Genomic DNA, 17,793 nt, shown 5'->3' with positions numbered 1-17,793 from the left:
CATGAGGAAAACAAGTGAAAGTATTTTCTTTGTTTGCCTCAGATGTGGGAAAATAAGATAGTTTTGTTTTAGCTCCTCAATCAGTAGCCATTGCAGCCTTGTCCCAGGGTCAGAGGAAGAAGTCTCATTAGTTTCAATGGATTTTACATAAAAAACAAAACTGGGAGTTAGAAACATCTGGTCCATGGGCTGACTATAGTCCTTGCTGTCATTTCCTCTGTTCAAAGTCACTCTTTTTCTGTGTTCTTCCAGGATGACAGAGAGTTGTGTGCTGACATTTGATTCTCACCAGGGATAATGAGACCCTTATCCACCCTTTGCAAGCAACTGTTCAAACTGCAGTCTGATATGAAAAACAACAGATAATGAGCTTTGACCAAAACAAATGTTTGATCTCTTGCTTCGAATTTAAAGCTTCCCTTCTTCAAGCATTGAGAGAAAATGATTTTTTTTTCTTGTCATAGATGAAAAGTAGTGACTTAATACTCTGTTTAGCAATTCCAACACCCTATGCTTCTGACATGTCCTAGCAGTAATGGAAGTGAAACTGGGTTTTTAATTCAGTAGTAATATAGACCTAATCCAAAATGTGATGTCACTCTGTGAAATCAGACAATTGCTGTCCAATGTGTTGTAACTGATCTACATGATAACTTCCCTGTACAGCCCACACACACACAATCATGGTTTTCAAAGCTGCTTGCTTAGACATGGCCTTGTTTACCTGATGTTATCACCAGCAAACTACATGTGAAAGACAGAAGAACCCACTGAGTAAATCGTTGGCTCTGGGTTATTCTTTCCAGCAATACTCTTGATGTAGTGAAGTGAAAATTTATACAGTGGGTTGATGGGGTAAAGAAGAAAGGAGAAAGTTGTATTCTTAAGATAATTTTAAAATGGACTTTTAAAAGGTAATTTTAAAAGATTGGAAGGGAAATAATGTATTTTCAGCATGAGGTGGAACAGGACATTGTGCACATACCGTGCCCTTCAGGAATGGTAGTGGCCTGCATAAGCTCTCTCAGGGATGTGTTGCCACTTCTGCTCCTCAGGACAGTCACTCTACTCCAGTAACAGGCAGTGTACCAGTAAATCACGTGGAAATGAAAGGGTTGGGATAATTCTTTAGCTATCTTGTAATTCGAGGTTTATTGGTTCATTTTATGAGCTTTGTTCATTGTTCATTTTAAATGTTCATTGCCTATGTAGAACCTATAGCATCAGAAGACAAAATTCTTGTGTGTGGGCTCATAACTAGAACTGTGATATAAAATATGTTTTCCAGCTAGGCTCCTGCATAGAGAGAATAAAATTGTTCAACATTAAGCTTTTCAATTATGCCAAGGAATATACAAATAACAAGGGTATCCATACACGGAGTATTAATATTCAGTTTCACCATAGCTACAATTTCCAAATATGTGGAAAATTAACATGGTGAAAAGCAAAAGTTTACTTTTTTTTTTTTCTAATTTATATGTTTACAGATAGGGAAAACAGGTGCCTATCTGCAGTTCCTCAGTATTTTGTCCCGAATGCTGATTAGACTGACAGAAGTGGATGTTTATGATGAGGAAGAAATCAACATTAGTAAGTTCCTGATATAGAAATATTCTGGAGACAATAGAAGATTGTTATGCTAAATTGAAATAGAGTTGTCTGTATATTCTAGGCCTATTCTATCCTAGTTAACTTTGCAATGACTTTACATTATTTAAATACTGTAAGAAAATTTTTCTGTGATCTTTCATTGATACTTTAGAATATTTTATTATTTTATTCTTCATTTAGAATTTATTCATATGCTCTGTAAGCAAAGAACATACCTCTATTTTTTGTGGAAAGGGATCAACAGCATTTATGTATATTAAATGATATCCAGACATTGGTTTGCAGTGTAGAATTGGAGTGAACTTTTGTGGTAAAACATATAAAAGGAATCATTGAAATTTTGGCAGATTTATACCATGAGAAGCAATATCATATCGTCTCATTACTCAAAACTACCTGAGGGAAGGAAGTTTCTGCTCTCTAATACCTAGTTTTAGTCGAAACTTGCTTTATTTACAGTGTATTACTCTGTGTTTCCAGATGTATTTCTATAGGTCAGACAGGACATGAAGATAATTATTAAAAGGTTGAGTTGCATTGAGATGCAAGGTACATTTGTGCAAAGGTTTACCTCTTGGTGCATAATGATACTGTGACATCAGACTAGTGAAAATAAAAATGAGGCAGGAATAATAGCTACAGCAAAACCTATAGCAATATAAAGAGCTTTAAAAATTTCTGAATTCTTATTTTTGATAATATCATAGACATAAAAGAAGAATCTGATCAATACTACCATCAGCCTGGAGATATGTGGCCAGATTTGGAGACATTTAGGAAGATGCCTTTTGACTACACCATCCATGATCCAAAATATGAAGATGCAAGTCTGATTTGTTCAAAGCTTCAGGCTATAAACAGTGAAGGTTAGAATTTTTAAAATCCTGATTGGTATACATATATATGTATTTATTTGCTTTTAATGTGAGAATCCTGTTAAACTTTTAAGCAGAGTTAAAATACCAGAATTGTTTTTTATTAAGTAATAATAAAAGAGATTTCAAGTTTTCCAGATGAAGTACTAGAATATGACCCTTATAAATTAGTTATGGGATATTATATAGACAGTCTTGCATTATAAAAGCTCTAATTCCACAATAAGTTTGTGTATGTGAGTGATTTTACAAAGTAGCTTTGTTCTGCTCTCTAGCAATGCAGTGAATTATGTACATAAAGTTAGTTTTGTACTTAAAAGTATCTATGTTTATTTTTTAGGTTTTAGGTTAGGTTTGGAAAGCATGAGATGAACATGCCCAGATCTCTGTTCCTGGAGTATTGATGTGTGAATTAGTCCTCTGAATTATCCAGATGGACACACACAAGCTCATGGGACTGGGTAGCAGGGAGGAAGCACTGCCATTCAGAAAGGCCTTGGCAGGCTGGAGAAGTGGAACCTCAGGAACAGGACCCTGTTGAACAGTTCACCAAATGTTCCCCTTGCACTTGGGACAGAATAATTTTATTCAGCTGTACAAGTTTGGGGCCAGCTCTGTAGACAGCAGCTTTGATCAAGGTGACTTGATGGTTGTGGTTGGCAATAATGCGAACACGAGTCACCGGTTCTCCACTGGGTTAATGGCTTACTAATAATCTAACAACACCTCAGGGGAAGTGATTATTCTTCTGTGATGGTGACTCTAAGGCCACATCTGGGTATTCTGTTAAGTTTTTGCTTCCCATTATGACAAAGACGTTGACATAGAGAAGTGAGGCCAGTGAGCAGCCACCAAGACGTGAAGAAAATTGGAGTGAATTTTGTTTGTTTCATCTGGGGAAGTCTAGCAGGTGCATCTGGATGCTGTCTTCAACTTTCTGATAGGAATTATAGACACAAACTATTACAGATACACAGCATAATGACAAGAGACAACAGACACAAGTAGCAATATAGAAGTTACAATTAGATTGTATGAAAAATATTTGCAGAATAAAAATGGTCAAATCATGGAGCAGGTTGCCCAGAGACATCATGAAAACTCCACTCCTGGTGATTTTTAAAACTTAACATGACAAGGAACAGCTTTGAGCAACCCAATCTGATGCTGAAAATCTGAATGTAAGATTGGATAACAAAGTCCTTTTCAGCAGAAAATACACCTCATTTTCCCTCAGACTCTCACAAAGGGGATCCTTTGAAAAATATGGATATACACTAAAGAGCAACATCACTAAACTGCCAGATTCATTTCACATAATCTACTGTGATGTCTGTCACAGAATGGCAAATGGTATATGGCTCTTTTTTACTATTTATAGCTATTGTAAGCATTCTACCAATAATAGCAACAATGAAAATTTTAATAAGTCATTGCTTATGTCTCAGCCTTATGTGAAATCTGTACTGAATTATCATAATCATGAATTTGTAGATAATTCCTTTTAGTTCTCTTTGCTGTACATAACAATTTATAAAACATACTGTACTTAGAATGAATTCATAGTTTGTTTTATAGGTGTTTTATGTTGCCATTTTTCCAGGAAGCTGATTTCAGTGACAGAAACAGTCTGTCACAAGAGAATACATTCTAGCCCTGAATATATGTTACATTTAACTTGTTTCTTTTCTTAATAGACAGATCAGTGAGCAGGAGACAGGAAGATATGTACACCTGCCGTCAAACAACTAGGATGAGATTGTCCAAGTATGCAGCATATAACACCTACCATCACTGTGAACAGTGTCATCAGTATATGGGTTTCAATCCCAGGTACCAGGTAAAGATTTCTAGATGTTACTCTGCAGATCAGACGCTGGAGCACACACAACCCAAACACAGTTTGTGTACATTCACAGTATTTTTATTGGCTTAGAAGTTGTCTGTGTGTAACACACACAGAGCTGATTTACAGATTTTGCCATTTCTTGAAGATTGCCTGCCTTGACCAGGCTGCAGTTTGGGGAGATCAGAGGACCTTGTCTCATTTACACTAGATTATTCAGTGCTGTGATCTGCATGTGTACTACCAGTTAAAACTACTTTCCCAGTAAGCTTTCTACAGGGCTTTGCTCAAGTGGAAGAGTTTGTGCCTGAGCGACTGCAACAGGTGCTACTTCTGATACAGAAGTAGTCCAGCACAGAGTAGTCTATGTGTGGTATACAACTCACTTTTTTACTCAGAATAACCCTCTAATTTCTTGCCTGTTATAATGTGAGGAAGAATGTGTCAGCAATGCAAATACTGGTTTTTATGTGCCAGTACTGCTGAAAGCCAGGAGGGCCCTGTAAGTATTGGTACCATCTGCAAGACAAAGCTGAAACAACGGTTTCAAAAGAAGGATCATTTTAATGTGTATTTTTTTTTAGTGTAAGCTCTAGCCTAGGGAATATTGCTTAACACTTATGAATAATGAATTTAAATATAATCCCATACAGTAATATGTTTAGCAATATTGTATATATATGTAAACTACACTGAGACCCTGTGGTTTGACTTTAACTGGAATTATCATATTTTTTCCATCCTTAGATTTATGAGTCCACTCTACATGCATTTGCATTTTCCTATTCTATGCTGGGAGAAGAAATACAGCTGCATTTTATCATTCCAAAATCAAAGGAGCATCATTTTGTCTTTAGCCAACCAGGAAGACAATTGGAAAGTATGAGGCTACCACTAGTGACAGATAAGGTAGATGGATATTTTTATTTAAATTTATGAGCATATATGGGAGAGAGATACCACCAGTTTCAAAATTTGTTGAATTAGTATTTTCTACAGTACTGTTCCTGCTGTCAAGAGACAATGAAATGCTAAGCTTGTATTTTCTCCCAGAAAGGGATAAGTGAAAAAAAATTGTTGAGAGCTCTTTCTTTTGCTCATAGTCAAGGCTGATTCTTTGGTATAAACAGTCCTATCTGTGACAAAAGGTCTTCGGTTATGGGTTTAAGATGTTAAAGTAAGAATAGTTTCTGCTAAGAAACTCAAAGATACGATTTCATTTATCATACCAATAGTAAGAGGAAGCATTTTTTTTTCTGTAGAGAAAAGCAGTAGAATATCCTGTTTTATTCTGCATAAATGCTCCATTACTTTCATATAAAAATAACACTTTCAAAGAATCTCAGTCATAGCTTCAAGTCTGTAGAAAGAATCACATGTCATGCTTGTAGAAAAAACTTGGTAAGGTCATCTATTTGACAGGCTCTGCAAACTCTGACCACAGAATAACAGAGTAAGCTGAGATGGAAGGGACCCACAAGGATCATCAAGTCCAACACCTGGCCCTGCACAGCACTGTCCCCAGGAGTCACATCCTATGCCTGAGAGTGTTGTCCAGACGCTTCTTGAGCTCTGTCAGGCTGGTGCTGTGACCACTGCCCTGGGGAGCCTGTTCAGTGCCCAGCCACCCTCTGGGTGAAGAACCTTTTTCTAATATCCAACCTAAACCTCCCCTGACACAACTTCAGGCCATTCCCCCAGGTCCTGTCATTGTTACCACAGAGCAGAGATCAGTGTCTGCCCCTCCTCTTCCCCTCACAAGGAAGCTGTAACTGCACTGAGGTCTCCCCTCAGTCTCCTCCAGGCTGAACAGACCAAGTAACCTCAGCCACTTCTCTCACGGCTTCCCCTCAAGGCCCTTCACCATCTTTGTGCCCTCCTTTGGACCCTCTCTAATAGTCTAATATCTTATATTGTGGTGCTCAAAACTGCACAGGATATTCAAGGTGAGGCCACACCAGTGCAGAGATGTTGACCTTTACAGAGATTCCTTATACCCATGTCTAAAGTGAAGCTGTGCCTTGCTCAGGCCACACTGCTTGGAGTATTGAAGCAATTTGTGGAACAGCAGAAAGCAGTAGCACTTCTATCCTGGAGAAAATAAGCTGTTTCAAATAAACAGTAATAAATCAACATCACCCTCCAGTTCAAGTTTTAAATAGAAGAACCTAGACAGCACCACAACTGCAATGTATGAATGACATCTGCTCTCCCTCACCCAGTAAACTTGTGCTTGGCTACATGGTCAGAACTGTGCACTGGGTCCATGTGGATTTTTTTCTTGCTTCTGCCACTGACCTGGTTTGAGGCTTTGACATTTAAAGACTATTCTCTCTTTGCTTCTTCTTCTATTCCATTGCTCCAGTCAGAAGAGTTGTACTGTAGTTTCGGAGTAAGGTGTTTCTAACTGTCCTATATCATAGAAACCTAAATCTTCTTCCAGATCTAGCAACAAGGTACCTCTGCACTTGGCAGGTAAAGGTTAGCAGTCCTGTCCATTCATCAGTCAAATAAGCTAAATGATAGGGTTTTCTTTTTTCCAATTCTTATAAAAGTTGTTTATTTTCCTATCAAGGAAGTTTAAAATATGTCAGTTTGTCTTATGTTAGTGGATCTGATTTATTCACCTGAAGAATCTATTTCTCCTTTTTCTCTCTGGATTAATACAGAAGCTTACACTTCTTTTTACCTACAGAGTGAAGATTACATAAAAAGCCCCACTTTTACTCCCACCACTGGTCGTCATGAACATGGACTTTTCAATTTATATCATGCAATGGATGGAGCCAGTCATTTGCATGTTTTAGTTGTCAAGGAGTATGAAATGGCCATATATAAGAAGTATTGGCCCAACCACATAATGCTTGTTCTTCCAAGCATTTTCAACAGTGCAGGAGTGGGTAAGTGTAACAAAAAGTTCTAAAAAATGTGGACACACAACTTGGGTCCTTGAGGTGTTGTTATTCAACAGTGAAATGTAGGCACACACCTTGCAGCTAGGATGTCTGATCTGGTGATCTGGATTCCCTCTAAGGACAATGTGTCACAGATGAAAATACACTTCTCTTAAGCAGGACACCTAAAACAAACTCAATGAATTGCACTCTAGACATACTTTACTCTTCTATTGTCTTTGAAAGAAGCTGAGGGTGTTAAAACTCAGATGGAGTTACCGACTGTTTCCTTGTAGAAATAAGTTGTATACTATAGCATGAGCAGTGGTACTCTGGTTGGGTACATTCTTTAGGTAGGTTCTACTCATATAAAATATGTGAAATATTCACAGGTATTCAGTTCCTTTGTTGTTCCTTTGCTTGTGCTGCTGGAGCAACTTATATACAGCAGACAAACATTCAAAGTATGTCATCAGGGACAATTTCCAATGTCATTCAGCTGGTCAGTCAACATCTCTAAGTCTTTGCAGTAAGAGATGCTAACAGACAACTACTGTCAGGTTAAAAGAAGTAGTCACTAAATCTTTAAGACACTGGCAAACCTTTACCACAGATGTCAGGCCTCATTTTTCATCCTTCCCAATGTGGTTCTTTAAGTCACTTCCTTGGCAAGTGACAAAGCAAGTTGGCTCTGGGTGGTGGTGGGATGTAAATCTTCAGAGTGATTTATACCTGTGTCTGCAGAAATACTCACTTCAAAAGGCTTCTGAGTTAAAAGAAAACAATTTCTGCCCCTATTTTTAATCTGGTGGTTTATGCCCATGGTTTCAGGTGCTGCACACTTCCTGATAAAAGAGTTGTCTTATCATAACCTGGAGCTCGAGCGGAATCGGCAGGAAGAGCTGGGGATAAAACCCCAGGATATTTGGCCTTTCATTGTCATTTCAGATGACTCCTGTGTTATGTGGAATGCAGTAGAAGTTGATTGTTCAGGAGACAGGAAAAGGTAAATAATGTAATATATGCTTTATCATCTGATCTCCTTTAACTTCTCTCTGCATGTAATTTTGAAATTATGTTTGCTACACTACAACTTCTACCCTGTACAAGCAGAGAATTATATTTGCTCAAGGACAGTACTTTCCTAGGCATCTGTCTTTGCACAGCACATAGTGTAGTGCCTGTTTTTCATTCCTGTCTCCTGAGGATTTATGTGCCCTGCAGCCATCACTGGTCAAGCTAGAGTTACTTGGACTGCAGATTTCAGACTCTGTAAGCACTCCCTGAATACACTGGACAACATGGACACTCAAATGTTCATTTTTCACCAGATTTTTCTAGGGAAGCTAAATGACAGTTCTGTGCAAGTTGTGCAGCTGATTTCCTTTGGCTCTTTTGTCAGTCCCAGCCTGTGTGTCTTCTTTATGAGTTTCCCAAATCCCTGAACTAGTATTTTTGCTTTCATTACTTTAGAATATTGCTTGTGCTAGATAGTTTTACCTATTCCATGAATATGGCTATGCAGAATTTACAGCAAACTTTCAGAGAGATTGAAACTCAATGGGAACTGAGATTTATGGACTCTAGAAGTGGGCTAGAAGGGTCTTAATACTTTGTGCTTAAGTTACGGCACATATCAACAACACTCCAAGATTCATTGGCATTCTTATTATCTAGGTAACTTTGAAAGTTTACATATCTGAGTGAATATTTTAAGATATATAGACTAAGTTTCAGATCCCCACCACATAAGCACCAGTTAATTTTAACTAGAACGAGAGACAAAAAAATACAATAAAGACAACACTGAAGTTATCTACCTGAAAGTCATAACAACTTCCTGCTGTTGAAAATTGCTCTTCAGCTGAAAGAGAATCTCTGTGTTCTCTATATATTTTAAAATTTACACATTTTCATAATTATTGCAGTGACTATACATGGACTGAAAGGAATGTTTCCCTCAAGCAAATTCTGCAACGTATTGAAGCAACTCCCAATGTCACTCATTATGCCCTTATTGGGATGAGGAAATGGTCCAGTAAAACAAACAGTGCTGAGATCAAGGAACCATTCTCCTGCTGCCATGTGCATGACTTCATTATGCTGAATGTGGATCTGACACAGAATGTACAGTACAATCAGAACAGGTAAGTGAATCAGTAGCACTTTCAGCAGAGGAAATGAAACAAATAAAGGAAGGTTTACAAAAGGTCTTGTTTTTTTAGTGAGGTTGTGAATGGCATGCAGACAAACAGATTTTGTTTGCTTAATGGTGATTCAAATCCTTCCCAAGCTGCCAGAAGTTGGAAAAAGACATTAATTTCTATAGTTCCAAAATAAAACAGTGATAACTGAGTGACAGGGTAGACACAGTCAGCAGTGTGTTCTGCACTACTGGTCTGCTCCAGGTGGCCTTTGGTAAATACTGTACTTCCCTTCTTGTCTGCCTAACTGTTCTCACTTCCAAAGGAAACAGGGATGTATGAATGAATGGTGCACAGCCAAATCTCATTCTGATATATAAATATCTGGGCTTTTTACCCTGAGTAGCACAACACTGCAATGTGTGCTCATCAGAACAATCAGAAGAAAAGAATAAATAAGTCTTGTTCACATTGGTGGCTATTTCTCACATTTAGCTGTCTCAGAAATCCCACTTTTTCATTTATTGTGCCACTTAGGATATATCAGATTATACTTTTGTCATACATAGCATTACCAGAGTTAACAGAACTGTATGCACTAGGTTCATAGTCTCAGAGAATTTCACTGATCTGTGTGAAATAAACACTAGGTTTCCCCCATTTCTAAGGAACATGCATTTATTACAACAGAATGAAGTGCATATATTTCACTAGAGGTGGGATTCACTTCTAAAACTGGTCTTTCAGTGCCTTGCAATATGGAAGATAACCATATGGGGCTGGCAGGTATGATATGAAATGTGTTGTTTTCTGTAAGCTGGGTGGGATAGCCCAGTTAATTTAAATGGCTCTACATAGCTACACTTAGGTAATTGAACATGGATCACTGTGTTTTTCAGAACTCTGCTAATTCAGGAAGATACCTTTTGAAGCCCAAGCTTACTTACAACTGCAGGGAAGCAGTTACAATTCTGCTTTCATTATTCTCTGAATAAACAGATAATCTATATTTCTATTGTCACCAGCCTGACATCTTAAAAGAGCAAATTTGCCCCTGTGCATCTCCTAGTAGAGAATTGTGTTCCCAGCCTGCCTTGAGTGTGTTACCTTATGAAGCCTTATGTATGAAGGGCAAACGGAGACAATGACAATAAAGCAAAATTATATGAATACAAGCAATAATGTTAAAATGCCACATCACACCACCCATTTCCTGCCTCCATCTTTGAACCACAAGGCTCATGGTAATCCGGTGTGGGTACTACTTATTGTGAAGTATTGTATGGCATTCCAAGCCTGGGCAAGGAGAAAGGTGCTTTTTAAAACACAGAGACAGTGACAGTCAGGGATATCGAATAACCATGTAGATACTGCTAAGATCATAGACAAAACTTTTAAAACCTATAATTGAGTGCCATGTTTCTCACTTATGTTGACAGTTCACTTAAATTCAAGCCCTGGATGTCCATCCAATGGTTCTGCACATCATCCTGTTTCCTTTGTAATAAAAGAGAACAGAGAGACTGAGAACCGAGTCTGAATTTTCCAGAGATTAGAGTGTTTGAATTTAGTCAGCTTTAGGAGTTTACCTTTTATACTGTTTAATCATATTTTTTAAATGGAAATAGTCAATTTTAATTTAAATTGGTCAAATTTAGCTTAGGGATGTTTGGCCTCATTCTGCTTAATCTTTTCCTGTGTCTCAGCAGTTCTCTTGTATAAAGACTCCCTGTCTTCAAATAGTTTTAGTTTCTTAAATAAAATGACATTAGTTCTGTAGAGGAACATGGAAAAAACTGCTAGATATTCATATTCTGAGGGGAAAATGAGTAGTCAAATACTTCTATGCATTTGATAAATCAAATATAGGAAGTCAAAGGAATTAATTTCCTTGACCATATTTAGGGTTGTAATGGATGTAGCAATTTCTTACGACTCTGTTATTGTAGTAGAAGACAAGGAAAATGTTCTAACTCCTGGGTATTTTCCTTAGAAATTTACTGTCTTTCCACTTTATGCTTTTGATCCTTTCCCTCCCTAAGTGCTTTCCTCCCTTATTCTGGTCTTCTCGAACTGATTCTTTCTAATTTACTTTTAGAAAGCTGAAGCCCCTTTCCCTGACTGATAGGCACTGGTCAGTATGTTTGATACCTGTTTCTATGGTGCTGATCAAAGGCTCTGACTGCTTGTATCTGTCAGTGTGTGATGAGAAACGTTCCTCTGATCTGCTATGATTTTTTTCTTTCCAGATTTACATGTGATGATGTTGACTTCAACTTGCGTGTCCACAGTGCTGGCCTTCTCATCTGTAGGTTCAACCACTTCAATGTCATGAAAAAGCAAATTGCAGTAGGAGGACAACGATCCTTCCATATAAAGTCTAAGGTGGGAACTGAGACCTCTGTTGCACTGTTGTTAAAATTCTGTTTTCCTTTTTTGTCTTTCTTAACCAGGAGATCTGAGGTATTTTGATGCATCATCTGTTTCCAGTAATGGGGTATGTCTGCCATGTGGGGCTTTATTTGGTGATTTATTTCTGAAATCCACAATATTCTTGTCATAAATACAACTTTTCATAATAGTTTTCCTTTAAAACTTCAAAAAATACATAAAGTGTCTCTTTGCAATCCAAGTAACCATTCACAATGTGGATTTTATCTGCAGCTATAGAATTGCTCATCTTCATGTGACTTCACAGGTAGGTGTACTTTGAGTTCAAAGAAGATACCTCAAAGGCTGTAAACACAAATATAAATTTATGAAACTGAAACTGTTTTGGTAGCAGATATTTTTGGCTGAATAACTTTTCTTCTTATGTAAAACTTAGGTAGAGGTAGAGATATATTTTATACAATCTAGAATTCACATAAATAAAACTTGATTAAGATTGATCTGTATGAAAAATATTTTTTCCTCACAGGTATCTGATACTCCAGTTTCAATCTCCCCTGCTCAGTATATTTGTGCTCCTGACAGCAAGCACACCTTCTTGGCAGCACCTGCTCAGTTGCTCCTTGAAAAGTATCTCCAGTATCACAGCCATCGCTTCTTCCCTCTCTCACTGAAGAATTATAGCCATCCAGTGCTATCTGTGGACTGTTACCTTAACTTAGGACCACAGGTACTGAGCAAAACAATCTCCAAGTAGCTCTAGAAATGTGTAGGCTCTGTTTTGGATGGGTTAGTTGCTGTACTCCTTAATAATAGGTACACAGCCTTTGAAGAATGAGGTACATCCCTATAACGTTAAAATTGAATCGAATAGTTCCATAGAGATATTGTCAGAGGCTTCAGCTGAAGTACATGGAGAGAAATCCCAGAATTGTCCTAAATACTAATATAGTCAGTGAAGTGTTTTCTCGATCTGCTATAATTTGGCTCTTCCTACAGAAAATTTCTTCCACAAGAGGGTTTTACAAATACTACATAACTCTTAGAAAGCACTTCAAATATACAGATGTTTTAGTTCATTTCAGACTGATAAGTTGAGGCAGAGAATCAAATACTAGACAACGAGTTGGAATGGGAGAAGATGACATTAGGTCTCAGGAGCTGTTGGCTCTCTCTGATGAGCTTGGATCTAAAGCCAAGGTCATATTTCAACTCAAATATGTCAATAGAAATTTGAACTAGGGTGGTAGTTCAGGAGAGAGGGATTGTTTTTATTCTCTTCACTGAATACTAAATGAAATTCAGTCTTTCTGGATTTACTAGACTTCTCTTCCAAAGAGCTGTGTAATAACCTTCCCATGTATGCTGCTCCCAGGACATTTTGAGTTCTTAGGCTTTTCTTTCCACCATGTTTGGAAAAACAAGCTCTGTGGGAGGGCATTGTACAGTAACTGTCCTCATCCATTGCATCCTTTCAACTCTAACCCATTCATCACATGAAATTATTTCAATTTTATTCTGGAATTGCTGCCTGAGCTGGAATATGATACAATAGGATTAAAGGAATATGGAATAGGCTTAATGGTACAGAGTCTTAGTTGCTGTGGTTCAGCTTTTCTCCCCTAAATCATGCTGATCCTTGCCAGATGAGTATATGTATCCCAGCTAAGTAGTAGAGTGGGATTTTTGAAACAGAGTCCTGTGTGGAAGATTCCCTTAATCTGAATTTATAAATCCTGAAAGAGTGCTGTAAATATTCCTATTCCTGGTAGATTTCAGGAGTAGCCATAAAAACAAGCTAGGCAAGAGGAAACTTCATAAATTATGTATATGCACAACTCTACTGACTTGAGTAGTCCTATCGTAATGTAAATGAAATATGGAATTTCTAAGGGTACTTTCCATGTTCGACTGCAGACTTATTGTATTTAGTCACATATAAATAAAATATGTTGGGCAGGTCACAGCATTATGGTTGTAGGGAGCTATTGTTATGCAGCTTTCAAACTCTATCACATCTAAGCCTCATTATAATAATAAATAATAATAATACTAATAATAATGAGTAGTAACAATACATCATTATGAATTATGCTTTATGTATATTGTCAATAAGTAGCATGATGTTTTGGAAGGAGCTATAAAGCTCACAATATTTGGAGTTGGAAAGCAAGTCTGAGTTTGAATCAGGTGCAAATGCTGGAAGTTTCATATGGAAGCTCGAAAGGTGTTAATTTTTTTCCACCCTCTCCCAATCAGATTGCAGTTTGCTATGTGAGTTCTCGGCCTCATTCTCTGAATATCAGTTCCTCTGGTTTGACATTCAGTGGTCTCCTGCTGTACCTCTGTGACTCCTTTGTTGTAGCTAGCTTTTTGAAGAAGTTTCATTTTCTTAAAGGTGAGCTGCAATCATTTTATTACAAAGAACTAGTTGACATGGTCTCTGAGAATGTGGGGAAAATCTATTTTATTTATTTAAATCTATTATATTTAAATCTATTATAAAGTATATATATAAAATCTATTATATATAAATCTATTATATTTATTTAATATATATTCATATATATGTATTTGCATGTATTCACATTTGTCTTTATATGTCCCACTCTAATGCTTGATCATGTTGGCTGTGCACTGTAGTAAACTGGTATACAGCAGTGCTGTAAGTTCTGCAGATTTCTTAGAGGGAAGGAATGTGAGATCCATATCATCATGCCTAGAGCATGTGCACAACTCCTTACTCTGTTTGAAAACTGAGTATTGAAGATTTATGCATGAAGCATTTACCTGCTGTGTTCTTGGAGCTTTCCTAAATTTTGATAGAAATGGATGATTGACAAGCCTCTATCAAAATCTATTTTCTATTTTTAGAGATAGAAACTGGCTCATGTAAAATTTATTCCTAATACCCAGTTTCTCCATGTAAACCTTATGATGGTGTGTAGCAGTGGAGAGAACTGACTTCCACTTGTGTTGTTGACAGTCACGTTGCAAACTTCTTTTGGATCCTTCTGCTGCTATCTTAGGCATTTGGTGCTCTGTGGATTTGTTTCACTCAGCTATAACTGTCACTGGGAGAAGAGCACCATGGTTAGTGCCTCTTGAAACTGGCAGAGTTTTTATAAACTGCTGTGTTCTTTGTTGCAGCTAAAACTGAGGCTACCAGTCAGTCTTGTTTTGCATAAACCAGTCAGTTTTTATATCATGTAGCACAAAGTGTTTGCTTTGGGATTTCTCCATCTGCCCTGGTTCTACTTGATTTTTTAACCCATCACATGAGAATTAAACATCATGTGACTATGTATCTTGTTTATTTTTATTATATTCATGGGATTTTTTTGTCCTGGGCATTACCACTTACCTCACCATCTCTCATTTAGATTACTGAATGCTGGTGAGGTAATTATTTTCTTTTAAAGGAGGACTTTTCTCAGAAGCCAGGAAGCCATGCATACAAGTTAAAGTGGTTATCAGCATGCCAGACAGGACAGTTGGCATTGGTTACTGAAGTATGATTTTTTTTACTTTGGCATTCTGGTTTTCCTTGTGTCTGTGGCCACACAGACCAGATTCTTTCTTGCCAGCGCATGATTTTACCAATCCAAAACCCACTAAAATTTGTGATTAGTTTTGAAGCCATGTTTAGATCATTTCTGAGCAGCAAAGCATGAAGAACTTAGTCAGCCATCACAGTGACAGCCTTGTGAGTTTTGCTGAGTGGGGGTTCCATGTGACAAAGGTAATGAATGATCAGAAGGGCTACAAGAAGAATGGATGGGTTTTATCCCATCCCATAGGGCTTTATCTGGTTTGCTGTCAGGACCCATCATGAGCTCCTTAGACCTGCCAGTTTTACCTTTCCTACCTTAAGGACTGGAAAGTGCTGCTAGTCCTATTTACTAGATGATTATGAGGTACCTCAAGTTACACAAGAAGATCCTGACAAATAGGTAGCTGAAAATAGCTCTCCTCAAGTCCTACCTGAGCGCCTTAATTTTCTCCCAAGCCCATTTGTAACTCTTGATGTGAAAGGAGTGGAGTTCTCCATGCCAAAGGGTGGTGGGAGGCGGGTTATCTGAGAACAAAGGGGATACTCACCTGAGTTTCTTTTGAACTGTTTGCTTAGGTGCCACTCTGTGTGTGATCTGCCAGGATCGCAATTCTCTCCGCCAGACTGTTGTCCGGTTGGAGCTGGAAGATGAATGGCAGTTCCGTCTGCGGGATGAATTCCAGACTGCCAATGCCAAAGAGGACAGACCACTTTTCTTCCTGACTGGACGACACATTTAATTGAAAAGAGACACATTTCCTGAATGACAAAAGACACTAATTGCTACCATCCCATGAAATTACTTTTGAGAGGCTCTGCTTTCTGAACAGAAACAGGACTGTTTTCTGTTGTTTATTAGAGTGATATCTAATCAGACAGTTTAAGATCATATTTACAAACATTTAAGTGACTTTTCTAATTTAATGTTCTGATGGAAGTAATCCCTAATTCTTGATAGAGACACAGAGACTTACATGGTGGGAAGCATTTCATATCAGAACAGAGGTCAATGAGTGCACTTCTTCTGTGACAAAGAAGACCACTTGAAAGTTCATAAAGAAAAGGGTTAGGAAACTTTTTGCACATTCCAGACATAGGAAATGTAAATTTGGAAGCAGATTATGGTTTACAGTCTTACTTATCAAACAGTTGGCATAGGAGTTGTTACGATTCTATAGTATATTGCTTCTGATTGATCCAGGTAGGCTTTTTATATGAAGATTTGTAAAGTATATTTCTTTAATAACAGGAACTCAGTTGAAGCTTTAATTTTTGGAATAAGTGCTACACTGGATAGTTTTACCATGCAGCACTGTTGGAGTAGAAACCTGTCTGGTTTTATGACCATAAGGGAAGGAGTTAACAAGGTAGATGGTAAAATGAGATCTGAACATTTAAACCTGAGACTGATATTAACTTGAATAACTGAAGAGATCAAATGGTGGGCCTGAGCTGCAAGTGATTCATTTCTAGAACAGTGATGTTTTGTGACTGAGCTGTAGACTGGCTATAGACTTCAAGCTGAGGCAAGTGCACTCAGGAAAGTAGATAAGATGCTTCTAAAACACTCCCAATACACTTTCTGGGGATATTTTCTTGCCAAGGTGCTTCAAAGGAGTGAGAAAATGGAGATTACATTGCTGAGAAATTCAGGTGAAAATCTAAACACATGTTCTAGAACAGCACCGGGCATTGTGATATTTCATACGCTCTAAATGTTAAATCGGTGGTCACTGTCTGTCTTGGTGTTTGGAAATGCTACCTAAGTTGCAAGCTTCCCATTTGTCTTTGTAGAATCAGTGTTAATGTCACTCAGTCAAGGTGTAGGAAGGATGAGTATAGACATTGTCAGAGGATATTTAATATTTGGGCAGGCCTTTCTTGCTGGATACACCAATGGGGGGATCATTGACTTTATACAGATGAAAAGCCATTGGATGGCTGAATCTGTTACAGTACTGGCCTTGAAACTCAGGCATTGGTATGACTATGCCAAAGAGCTAATTTAGGTTAATTTACGGAGAAAATGTAAGTTCTGTAAACTGTGAATTCTGTAAGAGATGTGGATTGCTATCTACAAGGAAACTGCTAGCAATCAGTGTGCTTCTGTATTTCATTGTCTGTGTTTCAGAGTGAGAATTCACTTTAAGTTTTGTGAAGGAAGGTGAGCATTGTCCTATGTAAATAGTATTAGTGTTCAGTTTTCACCAGCTGATTAGTTAATTTAAACTTTTTTTAAGGAAGTGCGACATTTATGTCCGATCCATCCTTTATAAATAAAGTTCATGCTGCATGGACATATGTCTTGGTGATGTACTGGACCAATAACTACACACACTTTTGTAGTGGGGAAAAAAACAAAATAAAAGCACTGGCTGAAAGGAATGAATATAATTAAGGAATAACCTGAATGAACTGGTCAAGAGAAAATAAAGGACTGCTTAATGGCCTACAACATAACACAACTTCAAAGGTA

The 17,793-nt window shown here is 37.7% G+C and overlaps 1 protein-coding gene across 1 annotated transcript in view; it reads left to right on the top strand.

Annotated features, from left to right (window-relative positions):
- GREB1 (growth regulating estrogen receptor binding 1) overlaps nt 1-17,590 on the top strand; it is a 54,158-nt gene extending 36,568 nt beyond the window's left edge. The window contains exons 22-32 of the mRNA XM_058835328.1: nt 1,491-1,593; nt 2,322-2,480; nt 4,187-4,329; nt 5,083-5,244; nt 7,031-7,235; nt 8,061-8,235; nt 9,158-9,376; nt 11,623-11,758; nt 12,294-12,494; nt 14,024-14,162; nt 15,894-17,590. Coding sequence (XP_058691311.1) covers nt 1,491-1,593; nt 2,322-2,480; nt 4,187-4,329; nt 5,083-5,244; nt 7,031-7,235; nt 8,061-8,235; nt 9,158-9,376; nt 11,623-11,758; nt 12,294-12,494; nt 14,024-14,162; nt 15,894-16,057 — 1,806 coding nt within the window. The 3' untranslated portion in view covers nt 16,058-17,590. The remainder of the gene's footprint in view (nt 1-1,490; nt 1,594-2,321; nt 2,481-4,186; nt 4,330-5,082; nt 5,245-7,030; nt 7,236-8,060; nt 8,236-9,157; nt 9,377-11,622; nt 11,759-12,293; nt 12,495-14,023; nt 14,163-15,893) is intronic.
- Nucleotides 17,591-17,793: the final 203 nt, after the last annotated feature.

The sequence above is a fragment of the Poecile atricapillus genome, chromosome 3, assembly GCF_030490865.1.
Source record: "Poecile atricapillus isolate bPoeAtr1 chromosome 3, bPoeAtr1.hap1, whole genome shotgun sequence".
Taxonomy (NCBI): domain Eukaryota; kingdom Metazoa; phylum Chordata; class Aves; order Passeriformes; family Paridae; genus Poecile; species Poecile atricapillus.
The sequence above is the reverse complement of the archived record's forward strand: the minus strand, read 5'-3'. Positions and strand labels throughout refer to the sequence as shown.